General features: G+C 42.0%; 1 protein-coding gene across 4 annotated transcripts in view; it reads left to right on the top strand.

The window, feature by feature from the left end:
* Positions 1-16,896, top strand: part of KIAA0825 (KIAA0825 ortholog) — a 544,507-nt gene that overhangs the window by 107,104 nt on the left and 420,507 nt on the right. For all 4 annotated transcript variants that reach the window (XM_069751839.1, XM_069751830.1, XM_069751857.1 and 1 more), the window contains 2 exons: positions 159-309; positions 9,467-9,657. In XM_069751839.1, coding sequence (XP_069607940.1) covers positions 159-309; positions 9,467-9,657 — 342 coding nt within the window. The remainder of the gene's footprint in view (positions 1-158; positions 310-9,466; positions 9,658-16,896) is intronic.

The following is a 16,896-nucleotide window of genomic DNA, read 5'->3' as shown; positions in this document are numbered from 1 at the left end:
CCTACCGATACAAAAAAATAAGAAATCCACTGATAAGTCAGGCTTTCTTTTTGCTAAATGTTTACACTGGTATGGCGAACACGTTGCCTGACGTTATGACCATGTTCTTCACAGCTATTTCATGTATCCATTTCTGATCATCATCTCTTTTTCCATAGACCCTTGTTTCTAGCCGTGATAAAGCGATATCAGGATTTTATCAGCGATCTCCAGATTCACATAACAAGTTACTGTGTGAATGTTTGTGCTACGAGCCTTTTCATGGATGCAGAGAGTCACCACTGGGAAGACAACAAAGCTTTTTATGAGGTGCGAGTGTGACGACAACGTCCCGTGATTGATTCTGTTACATTTCATTGGCCATGTTCGAGGGAATTCAGACCATTAGCTCTCCTGCTGGCCCTCCACTCCCAAGAGACACATTTATTCTATAGACAGATACTTGTGTCCTGACTCTATAGGAATAATACAACATTATATTATTGTAAAACCTAAACAAAATAGATGGTCAGCACTAGTTTTCCACATTTTTTTTTGCGCAGTTTAAATACACATTTGTACTTTATTTAGTATTCCCTCAAGTATGTGCATAATGCCAGTATTAGATGCCCTGGTACACAGGATCTAAAGCCACATAGTTTTGCATTGCAAGTGGCTTCCAAACCCAAGGGTGTCAGCCCGCTAAGTGACACATTGCCGAAATCAGGTTCTTTGTATCTACTTCATGCTGCTCTAAGGTAGGGTGGCAAAATCCTTAGTGACAGGTTCCCTTAAAAGACGACTTGTCACTTATCATAAATGTCTTCTTTTTTTTTGCCTTGACTAAATACTAGAATCTAGTTAAAATCTTGCATGTTTAAAAAGGGGACAACAGCTGTTTTCCTGAATTTGACATTTTGATCTTTTTTTTGTTCTTAAATCTAGATTTATTAGGCAAAAGGGGCAGGACCCTCAACTCCTCTCTGTCCATGTCCTTTTGGCCTCATTACTGCTGCTCGGATGGTCCATGCTGATCTCTGCTTACATGCACACAAGACCGCTGCAGCCCATCATTGTCATTAGTGGTCTGTTAACTCTGAAAGGTTGAGAGTTAGTTATATAAGATCCATAGTCTCCCCAATGTCGACTTTTTCATGACTTGTGATTTCTTACAAGTCATCAGTTGGAGTCACCACTTCTGCCATTTGAGCTTCCCTCCGGACATATTGTTTTTTATTCTTCAGCAGCCAGTGTAGTGATGTGGACCGTAGGACATTAACACACAGTTTTGCTTTTGGACAGGTGAAAAAATGGTTTGGCATCCGGGTAATCACCTGGCTTGTGGATCTTTTTCATACAAAGGCACTGCTTTTCATACATTCCCAAAAGATAATGTTCTACTAGGTCCCTTCCTATAATTATTGTAGCATTGCGCTTGTCAAATGGATAAATAATGGTCTGTGTAAAGATAATATTTTGGAGGTTTATATGATAAATCCCAGATGTTACTTTCTTGGTGTAGAAGCGAAGTAAAACCTCACATCTGTTTATGCTGTACTAGCTTACAACAAGAGCAGATGTTAGTGAGGAGAAAGTGGTTTAGAATAACAAAAAGGTCAAAAGAAGTGAATGAGTGTAGACAAGTGATCATGATAAAACAGCACGGCTGTCTAGGCTATGTACTTGTTGTCACACGATAGAACATATCTATTAGTGGTACCATAGTTCATAATATCTTCAACTCAGGGAAACATAGTTTAAATCATGATTTTCAAAAGTGTAAAAAGTCTCAACCTTGGCCGTGGACTAAAATAGTGGCCGTACTGTACAAATATTCCGCAGTCCACCATTAATTCATTATCATGTACTGCTGCTTAATCCTACAACAGATATTTACATACAGTTACTCACCGTGTCTAAGCTTGGGATATTGATGAGTCCTAGGCTTAGAACTGGTTATCAGATCACTTGGAGTCCGAAACACGGCATCCCCATCTTGTATTCTGTTCATCTTCTCTGCCACAATTGGGATTTTGTGGGACTCATATATTTATGACCTAAGTACAGGATAGGGCAGCAATGTAAGATCTGTTGGAGTCGGACACGTGTCACCCCTAGTAATCAACTGCTACCTTCTTTGGCAGTAGCTGGAGGTAAGCAAAATGTAAAACCTAATACTGCAGCAACACGCTGCCGAGGACTGTAGTTCATCTCCTATTTAAGTGAATGTGAGACAAACGGCAGATTCAGCAGCAGCCTCTGACCAATGTATGGAGTTGTGGTTTTCCTCTCCATTTTGTGACGGCTTACCAGGTTAGGTAGACTCACTAAACCCCAGTTCCAGGTGGGAACACGAACCCAAGGCATTGGTGCAACTGGCAGAATAAACTCACATGGAGCAAGGACACGGAACACCCTGGAATCTTGGGAGCAGCAGGGCGGATGAAGTGTAGTTAGCAGAAATAGAATCGAGTTAAGAATGGTGTGGTCAAGAGGTGAAGTACACACAACTAGAGTCTGCAATGCCAATCCAAAGAACCAGGTGTGTCTTAATAGGCCTTAAATAGGATCATGGGGATGATATCGCTAAGCCAACTTGAAAAACACGATGTGGAGCACGACAGAGGGCAGCGGACTGAGGTGAAGGGAGCGAAGCCCTATATACCTGAGACATGAGTATAACACATTTCTTACATGAAACCTCTGCCAGGGCAGAGATCAGCTGATCGGAGTGGACTGGGTGTAGGTAATCAGTGTGCGTTTACGCTGCTTGTTCCCGTTAATCCTGAATCAACACAGGCTGCCAATCACAAAAAACAAGCAAACATCAGGTGAATTGATTTGTAAGCATGCTTAAAACCATTGTTCTCTGCAGCACGTCATCCTTTGTAGATATGTTGCTGAGAGCAATGATATTCTGTTTGTATAGAAAAATTGTATTAAAGGGGTTGTCCTCTATTAGGACAACTCCTTTTAATCTAAATGTTTGGCCCCGATAAAATATAAAAGCTTATACTCGCCTCCCATATTTGCGCCATTCCGGCAAGGTGTCGGCACTCGCAGTCCGGGGCTCTCGGTTGTTATGACATGGGAGCCCGGCACTCAATCAGCGCTGTCGTCATTGTCCCCGCATTCCTATGGATTGAACATGAAAAGGAAGTCAGAGGTCAGCTGTAGCCCTGGCTTCCTCTTCATGTTCGTACGAAGGCGGAGACAGTGACGCCAGCACTGATTGGGCATCGGGTTCATGTCGTAACAACCTCACAGGAGCCCCGGGGCTGCGAGTGCCAACACTACAGTAATGGTGCCAGCACAGAAGGTGAGAATAGGCTTTTTTATTTTATCAGGGCCAAATATTTAGATCAAGAAGTGGTTGCCCTAGTAGTGGACAACCCCTTTAAGGATTATTCTGTGCACATGGCCGTACGCTCAGCCTGTCTAAATAGGCTATTTAGTGGCAGTTGATCAGCTTCCATGTATCTTATCAATGGGTATTTTCCAGACGCAGATTGGCCATTTTCATTGCAGAATAAGTCGTGGACAACCCCTTTAGTACAAGGTTCATATTTCTATTTAGATAAAAGGGGATGCGCTGAAGTGCTATATGGAGTCTAATAATATACAGCAAACCGACATGAAGATATGTGGTCCCACTGCAGTCTGGGGGTGTGATACCTCTCCGTCTGTCTGTGGACCATTCAATTTCATCTGTGATTAGATCAGGAGGTGCCAGTTCAAAGAATCCTGCTCCATTTCTGTTTTATGTTTTTCTTTGATGGAGCATTGAAGATATCGGCAGTGCCAAATCAGTCATGTGACACCTGAATTGCTGACGATGCACCCATTTGAGTTTCATGGGGTTTGTCACATTTCCACCATTGTGCTTGTCATGTTAGCTAACCAAATAGCGGCGCATGCTCCTTCTTGCAGCATACATGACAGTCTGCCACCACATTGTTTTGGTATAGCTAACTGAAGTTGTTGACCCAAACTGTGGCGCTTATAAAGGTATGGCAAAATTTGGCTGTATTCTTCAGTGCGCTGAATACCACATGGTCTTTAAGCTGTAGATCTATTTTTTTTTTAGAATAACAGATCATTAGATATAATGATGTGTGTGTGTGTGTATATATATATAAAGGAAACACACAAGCCAAATTCATGGTCACATATGTAATTAATGAGATGCAAGACTGACTTTATACGGTCAGACAGGACCTGGAAGCCACATGTCTGATAATGAATGCAGGTCACTGTGACCTGACATAATGTAACCGAACAAATTTCATAAGCAGTCTGAGATGGATAAATTGTAAGGAAATAACTACCTCAGTAATAGGCTTTGCATGTTTGATCATGAGCTGCAGAGTAAACCTGGAGCTGAATAAAATCTATATTGATGAATCTCTGTTCGTATTAGAATGCATTATTCTCAGCATAATAGCATGGGCTGATTTTATTTAAGAAGTCCCGGAAATTACACTAATCTTCTGATCTGGTCAGGAAGAAATGAGGTCATCTTAATCTATTAGAACATCTGCCAATTCCTCATAAAGTCATAAAAATCCGCTTTAGTGCATGTAATAGGTGAAACGTCTTGACACATCTTAAAGATGTTCCATGGCCTATGCTCTCACATGAATACATATTTATGTGAGTGGAGTTGTGTGGTTAATTTTATTCCTCTGCCCTTTCATAATACACTGGAAGAAGTTCATAAAAGTCCATTAGTAATGCTAATGAATCTACACAAATGTAGTTGCCTGAACAACTCCAATAATGTTTCTGTTAAAATGGCATCATCGGGTCATGCCTAACAGTTGTGCACCGTTATCTTGTTAGCTTTTTCTTTTATGAGGTCCAGATCTGGAAGATAAGAACAACTTCCGTAACAAGGAGTTTAATAAATCAGGGACAATAAAATTAGGATAGAGCTGGGAATGCACAATGAAGCAAGAATATATTACTGGAAGAGTAACCCAGATACGGTTGATGTTTAAAAAAGGACTTGTCTCAATGTTTCTCCATTGTCCAGAAGAAAGAGGACTGTCTTTAATGCCACCTGTTGGAGATGGCGACCCTTTAGTTTAATAGCCAACAATTTAACAGGCCTTGAAACACCTTTTAAAAGTGTTGGATACTGAATTATACCTTAAAGTGGTTCTCCAAGAATGTAGTAATAAAATGGCTCATATCATGTAATTCAAACGACAGCCCTTCCTAGTTAATTGTCGAGACAGGTTGCAATCTAGAGAAACAAAACTCTCGAGACCTGTGCCTCAACTGACAGAAAACCAGTATCATAAGCTCTCATAACTCCATAAGTTAAGGAGAAGGGCTGTGACATCAGAAAGAATAAATATTTTCCTTGGCTGACTAAGCACAAAGAATTTCTTCTACAGCCTCAGTCCTCTGTTTGTAGCCAACCAAGAAGATTATTATTTTTTTTCTCCTGTTTTAGCCCTTCTCTGGCAACATATCTGTATGTGTGCTTACAATCCAGCTCCTCTGTCGGTTGATACAGGTCCTGGGAGCTGTTTTTTTTCTTTTCAGACTGCAGCCCGTCCTGAAACATGACTTTGATGAGAGACATCTTATGCACATTCTTGGAGAAGCTCTTTAAGAACAAAAGTGTAAATTAAGACATATGCCTTACTCCCCTAAATAAAAATGCAAATACAGTGCGGAAAATAAGTATTTGATACACTGCAAGTTTCCCCATGTACAAAGAATGGAGTTAAAAAAATCCAGAAAATCATACTGTATGATTTTTACATAACTCATTTGCATTTTATTGCATGGGATATCTTATTGCATTCCGTGCCCATGGGAGTGGAATGCGGTGAATATTCATTACTCTTAAGTATAGCAGCACACGTGACTGCCGACAGCTGCAGTAAGGCTCCAGCTGACCCTGTGTGCCATGCATACCAGGATAGGGATAAGGGCAATGCATACCAGGATAGGAATGAGGGGGCCATGCATACCAACCATTGGTTTTACCATGTCGTGTACTAGAAAACGGGAAAAAAATTCCAAGTGCAGTGAAATTGCATAAAAATGTGCAATCCCTCACTTGTTTTTTGTTTGGCTTTTTGTTACTAGGTTCTCTAAATGCTAAAACTGGCCAGCCATTATGATTCTCCAGGTCATTGAGTTCATAGACACCAAATATGTCTAGGTTCTTTTTTATCTAAGTGGTGAAAAAAAATTCCAAACTTTGTTTAAAATAAAAAAAAAAATTGCGCCATTCCCCAGTACCCATATTGTTGGGTGAGGCCTTTTTTTTTTGTGCCAAGCTGACGTTTATAATGATACCACTTTGGTCCAGATACAATCTTTTGATCGTCTGTTATCACATTTTAATGCAATGTCGTGGCGACCAAAAAAAATCGTAATTCTGGCGTTTTTACTTTTTTTTCTCACCATGCCATTTAGTGATCAGGTTAATCCTTTTTTTTTTATTGATAGTTTGGGCGATTCTGAATGCGGCGATACCAAATATGTGTATTTGATTTTTTTTTTTTTATTATTATTTTGAATGGGGTGAAAGGGGGGGTGATTTAAACTTTTATTTTTAAGGTTTATTTAGATTATTAGAAAGATTTTTTTTTTTACTTTTGGCATGCTGCAATAACCCATCGGCTCTGCTACATACAGGCCATGATCAGATCGCCTATATATAGCTGAATTACTCACTTGCAATGAGCGCCTACCACTGAGCGGTGCTCACAGCAAGCCAGCAGTGACAACCGTTGAGGTCTCTGGTTGTCACGCAAATCCACCGGTGACCCGCGATCACGTGATGGGGGTCATCGGTGGGCGGATTTCCGGCGAGATGGCCGGAAGCGTTTGTTGAATGCCGCTGTCAGAGTTTGATAGCGGCATTTAATGGATTAAAAGCCACTGGTGGATTGTGATTCCACCCCCGGATTTTTCGGGCACATGTCAGCTGTTCAAAACAGCTGACATGTCCTGGGAAAGATGTGGGCTCACTGTCGGAGCCCACATCAAAAGGAGGGAGACCGACTTGGGCGTACTATTATGCCCAATATCGGAAAGGGGTTAAAGTGATAATAATAATAATAATAATAATAATTTTATTTATATAGCGCCAACATATTCCGCAGCGCTTTACAAATTATAGAGGGGACTTGTACAGACAATAAACATTACAGCATAACAGAAATACAGTTCAAAACAGATACCAGGAGGAGTGAGGGCCCTGCTCGCAAGCTTACAAACTATGGGGAAAAGGGGAGACACGAGAGGTGGATGGTAACAATTGCTTTAGTTATTCGGACCAGCTATAGTGTAAGGCTCAGGTGTTCATGTAAAGCTGCATGAACCAGTTACCTGCCTAAGTATGTAGCAGTACAGACACAGAGGGCTAATACTGCATAAAGTGTATGAGAACATGATGCGAGGAACCTTTTTTTTTTTTTTTTTTTTTTTTTTTTTATTATAAATAGGCCACACAGGGATCGTTAGGTTAATGCATTGAGGCGGTAGGCCAGTCTGAACAAATGAGTTTTTAGGGCACGCTTAAAACTGTGGGGATTGGGGATTAATCGTATTAACCTAGGTAGTGCATTCCAAAGAATCGGCGCAGCACGTGTAAAGTCTTGGAGACGGGAGTGGGAGGTTCTGATTATTGAGGATGCTAACCTGAGGTCATTAGCGGAGCGGAGGGCACGGGTAGGGTGGTAGACTGATACCAGGGAGGAGATGTAGGGTGGTGCTGAGCCATGGAGTGCTTTGTGGATGAGGGTAGTAGTTTTGTACTGGATTCTGGAGTGGATGGGTAGCCAGTGTAATGACTGGCACAGGGTAGAGGCATTGGTGTAACGGTTGGTGAGGAATATGATCCTGGCTGCAGCATTCAGGACAGATTGGAGCGGGGAGAGTTTTGCAAGAGGGAGACCGATTAGTAGAGAGTTACAATAGTCCAGACGAGAATGAATAAGTGAAACAGTCAGAGTTTTTGCAGAGTCGAAATTAAGAAAAGGGCGAATTCTAGAAATGTTTTTGAGATGCAGGTAAGAAGAGCGAGCCAGTGATCGGATGTAGGGGGTGAATGAAAGGTCAGAATGAAAGTGATCCCAACAGGTGACATATGCTGCCCAATCCAGGGACAACATGTATCAGGCACTGGCTGTATGAACTCAGACAGGTATTTTTGACTCTGAAACTCTGCGGTATTTCAGAGCAAAACATAATATCCCCAAGGGTCGACCCACGTTGGAAACTAGTCAGACAGTTGGATTCCCGGTTTCTTCTCCTTGCCCACTGTCCTGGATTGACAGGTCCCTAGATCAGTGCACAACCAGGTTCTTAAGGCTACTTTTACACTTGCATTTTCTGCTGTCCGTAGTGTAATGACGGATGCGTCTTGCACAAATTTCCGGGAATTAAAATGTCTGGGACGAGAGAGAGAGAGAGAGAGAGACATCCTTCCGGGCATGCTCAGAGTGGAAAAACTGGATCCGTCGCTGGATTCCTGTGTGTGACGGTTAGCGACTGATCCTGCGTCCATAGGCTCCCATTGTAGCCGACGACGGGCAGCGCAGGATCCGTCGCTGACCGATTTTCTGACGTGCCCAAAAAACGTTCCTATGAACGTTTTCTCTGCACGACGGACCGCTATTTTATGACGGATCCAGTGCACGACGGATGAAACGGATGGCTATCCGTCACAATCCGTCACTAATTCAAGTCTATGGGAAAATGCAGGATACTGCAAATTTTTTTTGCATGATCCTGCATTCACAAAAAAGGATAGATTGTGACGGATTAAAAAAAACGCAAGTGTGAAAGTAGCCCAAGATCCAAATGTTGCTTTTATGCTTTACTTGCGGCTTAGCGCCAACTGTTACATTTCAAAGTACCAGAGTTTGAGGACTTCCACCCTGGGTACATCTTTATTTACGGTACTTATTATGCATTGCTGATCTAGCACTATGATATTCCCCAGCAATGTCCCCAATGGGGGTCACAATCTAAATTACATACCAGTAGTGCTGGAGGATGAGAGGAAACCCGAGAACCCAGAGGCAACCCACGAAAATACGGGGAGAACATACAAACTCCTTGCAAATATTGTCCTTGGTAGAATTTGAAACCAGGATCACAGCACTGCTAACGATCAGTGCAAACCACTGAGCCACCATGCTGCCCTATCTTAACCGTGAGGCCCCACTCCTGGCCTCTACCAAAACTCTTGTAAGCCTTTTCCTGCATTACTGAATCAATGGCATAGCACTGCTGTCTGATGCTTTATTTCACATAAAGAAGTGATATAACATAAATTGTTTCATTACTAAAGAATGAATAATAAAATAAGAATTTATTTTGTTGGAACACTTCCCTGAACTAATGGTTTGGATGTCAGCACCACTTTTCATGTTGTTTCCTCTGATTTTAATGTGTTGAATATAGATTGACTTGTTTTTATTCTAAAATTTACAATAATTTTTTATTTATGAAGGGGGAACGGTGTTCATTTTCTATCCAAATGTGGCATTACTTCTGTAGTGGACTCCGCCATGATCTCTGGACCAATGTCCCACCATTTCATGGACACAAGATTTTTTCCGAAGTTTTGGAAGAAACGTTAGCTTTGTTGACCTTCAGATACGCCCAGGTTCATCCTAACTACAAGCGGGCATCACAGATACGGTAAAATCACTTATTACCACATCCTAAAGTTATTATCTTGATAGAAACAATATATAGTCAGTATGTTTAAAAGGAATATCCACCTCTGCTAAAAGCTTCCAATATGATAATCAGATATTCTAAATTAAAAATCTATTGTTCTCCATGTAATGCTCCCATGCAGACCTATGTTTCTCCGATGTAACATACATTCTTCAACATTAAAATTGCAGCTCCAAGTAGCAAGACTCATGGAATTATGGAAATCGCATCAATTACTGTGAATGATAAAAAAAAAATGGCAAGAAAATTTTCAATAAATCTTGATGTATTCAGTATCACGTATGAACACCATGCTCGGAAATGCACGTATATTATTGATATCAGCCAACACATGTATTAATTGTTGTCCGAGTAATTTCTAACAATTAGGATTGCACTTGGTCACATAAATCATCAAGATCCGCTGCTGGAGCTTTCTTTGCCATTCAATGACATCCCAGATGTGCCCGATGGGAGACAAGTCCATAGATGCTGCAGGCCATTATAGCATGTCTAGGCCATGCAGGCTGCTGACAGTATCATGAGGCCCATCCAGCCTGGTGTTGTCTTTTTTGAATAGCGGCTCTCAGAACACTTTGGAGAAATTGGCAAATTTGCTGCTTCTACCACAAAATCCAGGGAACGCTAAGTTATTAGTAGATCTAGAATGAAGACTAAAGGGGCCACCTACTGTACGTTATGACACCTCCACTCAGTAATCTTTGGAGTGTGACTGGTATCACGTTGACTCATAAGTGCCTTTACATGGTGGTACCCATGTGGTCTTCGGACCAATCTTCAGCTATCATTACAAAAGGCGTGATTCACTTCTGAAGTAGATAGACATCCATTCCAATCTCCATTGCTGTCTCGTTCTACACCATGATAGTGTTTGACAGCGGTGACATAAGGTCAGTGGAACACCTGTAGCTGGATGTTTGGTTTGTGGCCAAATGTGATGCATACACTTACTGATGGTTTTATAGACTCTGCTTAGAGCCTTTTGCATGTTAAATGGTGTTCTGTTTGCAGTACAGAACAGATATATTATGGAACTAGTAGAGCTGCCATTTCTTCAAAGTGCCCCATGAGCCAATTTTTCGTCATGATAACTCCAAGCCGCATGTTGCTCATGCTATTATGAGAAGCCTGTGTGGGCTAAACATGGTGCCATGGCCTGCAGCATCTCCAGATTTACGTCTCAAGCAATGTCATTGGTCGGTAATTGCAAAGGAAGCTGCTGACAGCAAATATTGAGGATTTTAAGTCTGAAAGTAGACATAAATCCATGGAGTTCAACCTATAACCTAAATTCTGGCAGGAGCAGAGACATGACTTGAGACACTGAGGCAGAAGCAGAGACCTTACAGGAGATGACGGGGCAGGAGAAGAAACCTCACAGGAGACGCTGGGGCAGGAGTAGAGAACTCATAGGAGACGATAGGGCAGAAGCAGAGACCTCATTGGAGATGCTGGGGCTGCCACTGCTGTCTTCATCTGTGGGATGGGAGCACATTCCCCAGGAATCTGCCCATGGGCTGGAGAAAAGGTGAGTTCCCCACCCCTGACCTAGCATGTTCATCAAGAGGAAGGCAAAATCCCAATAAGGCAGATGCCCCATATTGGTGTAACATTTCTTCCCAGCTCCTCATATGACAATCACACTAGATCCCTGCATCAATGTCCCATAACCTGTAATAGAATTAGTGAATTAATGATTACAACATCATGTAGTAGAGTTCCATAGTCTTCCTGCTCTTACAGTAAAGAATCACCTTCTATGAATATGATTTAAACCTTCTTTCCACTAGACGTAGAAGTTGCCCCCTTGTCACCGTCGCTGGCCCAAGTGTAAAAAGATGAAAGATCTCTGTACTGTCCCCTCATATATTTGTACATTGTAGTAAATTCACCCCCAAGCTTTCTTATTCAAAGTGAAAAACTCCAAGTTTAATAACCTGTCTTGGTCCTGTAGGCCAGCCATTCCCTCTGGACAATCCTCAGACAACCATTAATAACCCCATTCATAGCAGCCATCTGTGTAAATGCTTGGACTGTATTTCTTCACTTAGAACTCGTACTTGATACTGAATATATTGAAAAGTTTTGAACGTTTTGATTCTATTTTTTTAACATATCCATATCATATCATATGTCTATCCATCCTGATATCCATAATTCCATAACTTTTTTTTCCTCGGTGTTACAATGTTGGGGAATGTATTACAAATTAGCCAAGTGTGTGTTTTTAAAAATTAAGGGGCAGCAAAAAAGGAAGCATAACTGCAGACTCAGACTTCACAAGGTTTGTTTGTAGTCTGTTTCTATGGAGACAGTAATGTCTGCATGGGAGCTGTAGACACAAATCAATAAGAGATTTTTAACTATTATTATTTGGAAAGTTACGGTAGTTCCTTTTTTTAAATCATGAGATAATAAAAAGTAAAACGGAGGTGAGCATTCCACTTACATGCTACAGAAATTTTAAAATCTTCCTGCACATTGTGAAAAAATGATGTGAAGTTGTTAAGGATGTGTCATGAATGCAAATGTACAATATAACAAGGTTACAGGCAGATTACTATGTTGCAGGAATACATTGCAAAGGACAAAGCACTTTTCTTAAGATGTTCCAATAGTGACTTTATAGCTACACATCTAAGTCCTTCTTATTGCCTGTTAGTACTCATTATTGCTGCATGTTTGTGACACTCATCCTATGGGTGATCAGGATCCTAGGAATTAGTGACACTGCTGCTTTAATACACCCTCTCTTTAGGAAGGATTCTGCACTTAATGAGGATTAGCTGGTTCATTCTTCACGTTCTGTAGCTGAGCAATTCTTCATTTGATTTCTACCATACAGACGGTCTAAGGGTACTTTCACACTAGCGTTTTTTTAAATCCGTCACAATGCGTCGTTTTGCAGAAAAAACGCATCCTGCAAAAGTGCTTGCAGGATGCGTTTTTTCCCCATAGACTTCTATTGACGACGCATTTGCGACGGATTGGCACACTTCGCATCCATCTTGCGACGGATGCGTCGTGCTTTGGCGGACTGTCGGGAGAAAAAAACCCTACATGTAACGTTTTTTTCTCCCGACGGACCGCTTTTTCCGACCGCGCATGCGCGGCCGGAACTCCGCCCCCACCTCCCCGCACCTTACAATGGGGCAGCGGATGCGCTGGAAAAATGCATCCGCTGCACCCATTGTGCAATGCAGCAAATGCTAGCGTCGGAATCTCTCCCCGACGCATTGCGACGGGGAGATTCCGACGCTAGTGTGAAAGAAGCCTAATTGGTTACATAGAATTTGACTTGGGGTTAATGCATATCTGAAATTGGGGACAGAGAATAGGATTAAATGTACGACTTTAATAGGATGGCATATGTATAGTAGTCTAAATTCTTGCTAAAATCAATTTGACTGGCGGTATAATATGAGAGTTGTTGATCGGTACTTAAGTGTGTTTACTGTACCCGCAAAAATATTCACATTTGCAAACCTACCCAAGTTTCATAAATGGAGAGGAATCCTGGTCCTAATCTTAGAGTTATCTACTGTTGTTCAAAGAGAACCTTTCAATTTAAATGGAGTCCTCCCTTCATTTGTTCAACTGATTCTGGAAGTTTTTCTTTTATTCTGTGACCCTCTGTTCCAAAGTTATGTTCCCCACCCAGTAATAAAGATGCAATTTATCCTTTCAACCACAGAACTGCACCAACCGGGTTTAGTTTTTCTCCTCTGTGACAAAAATTATGTAATATACGTCTAGTTGGTTGAAGAGAAAATTAGCATCTTTATTACAACGAGGCATCACTTTGGAAAAGAGTGCCCCAGAAAAAAAAACCAATAAAAGCTATTCCAGAATCAGCGGAACAGCGCCATTTGGAAGAGGTACTCAGTTTAAATTTGAAACATAAATGAACGATTCTCTTTATCTACTTCTGGGTTCACTCATCTTGATAAATGTCTTGGGGGTCCACATTCTACTCTGCAGTAACATTCGAAAACATCAAGATTTCTCCCAGATATCCCCCATCCTCTGGAATTCTGTGCCCCAACACGTCCGGTTATCCACCACATTTGGATCCTTCAGTCGGAACATGAAAACCCATCTCTTCAAAAAAGCTTACAGCCTGTAAAGACCACATGGCCACCTCAACACCTGCAACCCCCGACCTACTGCCTCCTGCCCCACCATCCTGCAGAATGTAAGCCCGCAAGGGCAGGGTCCTCGCCCCTCTGTACCAGTCTGTCATTGTTAGTTTGCTTACTGTATGTGATATCTGTAATTTGTAACCCCTTATGTACAGCACCATGGAATCAGTGGTGCTATATAAATAAATAATAATAATAATGCACACTGTCGTTCAGCTGCGGGGAACTGACTTTCAGACACAGTCACACTTCCACAGAGGAGGCGCCAATGGTTTATTACCATCTCTGCCTTATTTATATACCCAATGCTGAACAATCGCTCAGTTTATAATAATGATAAGTGCTAACTGCGACTTCCTCATTCGGACCAGTGATCATTTGATTTCCGGGTGTAGGGACGGAGCAGGAGCTGTTGGTTCTTACAAAACACATTCAGCTCTGCTATGCTACGTTTACACTGTAACAACCCAAGTTGCAAACACATTCAGATTTAGAAAAAAAAATACCTATACGTATACATATATATAATACGTAAATCCGAAAAAAACAGGTTGAAAAAAAATTTAAAAAGCCACTGACAAAATTGCTATTTGCTAATTGCTATTTCATATATTTTCACATTTGTACAGCTCTTGAGGGTATGTGCATACGCTGCAGATTACTTTGTTTTGGTAAATCCGCAGGTAAACCGCACTGCGGAATTACCGCGGATTTACCCCAATTTTTGGGCGGATTTTGTGCGAATTCCACCTACGATTTTACACCTGCGGATTCCTATTATGGAGCCGCTGCGGAATCCGAGGAAAGAATCGATATGCTGCAGAATAAACAACTCTGCATTGTAGCGGGTTTTTTCCCGCAGCATGTGCACTGCGGATTTTGTTTTCCATAGGTTTACATGGTACTGTAAAACTCAGGGAAAACAGCGAATCCGCAGCGTCCAATCCGCTCCGATCAGCAGCAAAATCCGCAGCGTGGGCACATACCCTTAAACTGCACGTATGAAAAAATTCAAAAAATGTGCCGCGTTCGGAATGGGTTAAATGGCCTGGTCTTCAACATTTTTCCCATAACTGATATGCATTCCCTATCGTGGGGATCTACTATATAATTGTCTAAGGGTCACTTCCGTCTGTCTGTCTGTCTTTCTGTCACGGTTATTCATTCGCTGATTCGTCTCGCCAGCTGCCTGTCATGGCTGCCGCGACCAATCAGCGACGGGCACAGTCCGGAACAAAATGGCCGCTCCTTACAGTCAGTGCCTGTCGCCCGCATACTCCCCTCCGGTCACCGCTAACACAGGGTTAATGCCGGCGATAACGGACCGCGTTATGCCGCGGGTAACGCACTCCGTTACCGCCGCTATTAACCCTGTGTGTCCCCAACTTTTTACTATTGACGCTGCATATGCGGCATAAATAGTAAAAAATGCAATGTTAAAAATAATAATAATAAAAAAAGAACCTGCTATACTCCCCTTCCGTTGCAGCACGCGTCGGCCGCCATCTTCCGTTGCAGGTTCCGGTGGCAGAAGGACCTGCCATGACGTCACGGTCATGTGACCGCGACATCATCACAGGCCCTGCGCGCCTGCGCTACAAGGACCTGCCATGACGTCACGGTCATGTGACCGTGACGTATTCACAGATCCTGCGCTAATACCAACCCTGGGACCGGAACCTGCCCTGGACTACAAGGGCTCCCTCGGAAAGGTGAGTATATGTTTATTTTTTATTTTTTCACCTGTGACAAACCTGGCTGGGCAATATACTATGTAGCTGGGCAATATACTACGTGGCTGTGCAATATACTACGTAACTGGGCAATATACTCTGTGGCTGGGCAATATACTACGTGGCTGCGCAATATACTACGTCACTAGGCAATATACTACGTAACTGGGCAATATACTACGTGGCTGCGCAATATACTACGTCACTAGGCAATATACTACGTCACTGGGCAATATACTACGTGGCTGGGCAATATACTACGTGGCTGCGCAATATACTACGTAACTGGGCAATATACTACGTGGCTGAGCAATATACTACGTCACTGGGCAATATACTACGTGACTGAGCAATATACTACGTGGCTTGGCAATATACTACGTTGCTGGGCAATAAACTACGTGGCTGTGCTATATACTACGTGGCTGGGCAATATACTACGTTGCTGGGCAATATACTACGTGGCTGGGCAATATACTACGTGGCTGGGAAATATACTACGTCACTGAGCAATATACAACATCACTGGGCAATATACTATGTGGCTGGGCAATATACTACGTGGCTGGGAAATATACTACGTCACTGGGCAATATACTACGTCACTGGGCAATATACTACGTTGCTGGACAATATACTACGTGGCTGTGCTACATACTACGTGGCTGGGCAATATACTACGTGACTGGGCAATATACTACGTGACTGGGCAATATACTACGTGACTGGGCAATATACTACGTGACTGGGCAATATACTATGTGGGCTGGGCAATATACTACGTGGACATGCATATTCTAGAATACCCGATGCGTTAGAATTGGGCCACCATCTATTAGATTATAAATTTCTGATAAATGGGAGGCCAAGTGTATGTTTGTAGAAATTAGGGAACAGCCAAACCGGAGTATGATTGATTAATCCAAGCTTTGTGACTAGTCTGTTACTATGAAGACCCAGGTCTACATAAGAGCTGTGGACACAAACCACAAAAGTATTTAGGTATAAGGTTTGTTTGTTCTTTTACCTTGTATGGATTAGACAATTAAAAATAAATAAATGGTCAAACTGGTGGATCACACTATTATACTTACAAGTGGAATTCCTGAAAAACATCCGCACATACAGAAAACAGGTCACAAACGTATTAATTATATGTCGTGAATTCCAAGCTATGACAGAAGTTTAATGTAACGATGTTGCACTCAGCTTAGTACGTGTGATACAATTATACTGTAGCCATAGTCACTTCTACTGATTTATTCTAGTGCCACAAATTGAGAGGAATCCTGGTCCAGTCTTACAATTGTGTTCTGTTGTTT

The sequence above is a fragment of the Ranitomeya imitator genome, chromosome 1, assembly GCF_032444005.1.
Source record: "Ranitomeya imitator isolate aRanImi1 chromosome 1, aRanImi1.pri, whole genome shotgun sequence".
NCBI classification, from domain to species: Eukaryota; Metazoa; Chordata; class Amphibia; order Anura; family Dendrobatidae; genus Ranitomeya; species Ranitomeya imitator.
Note: the sequence above shows the minus strand (reverse complement) of the source record. Positions and strands in the feature narration are given on the sequence as shown.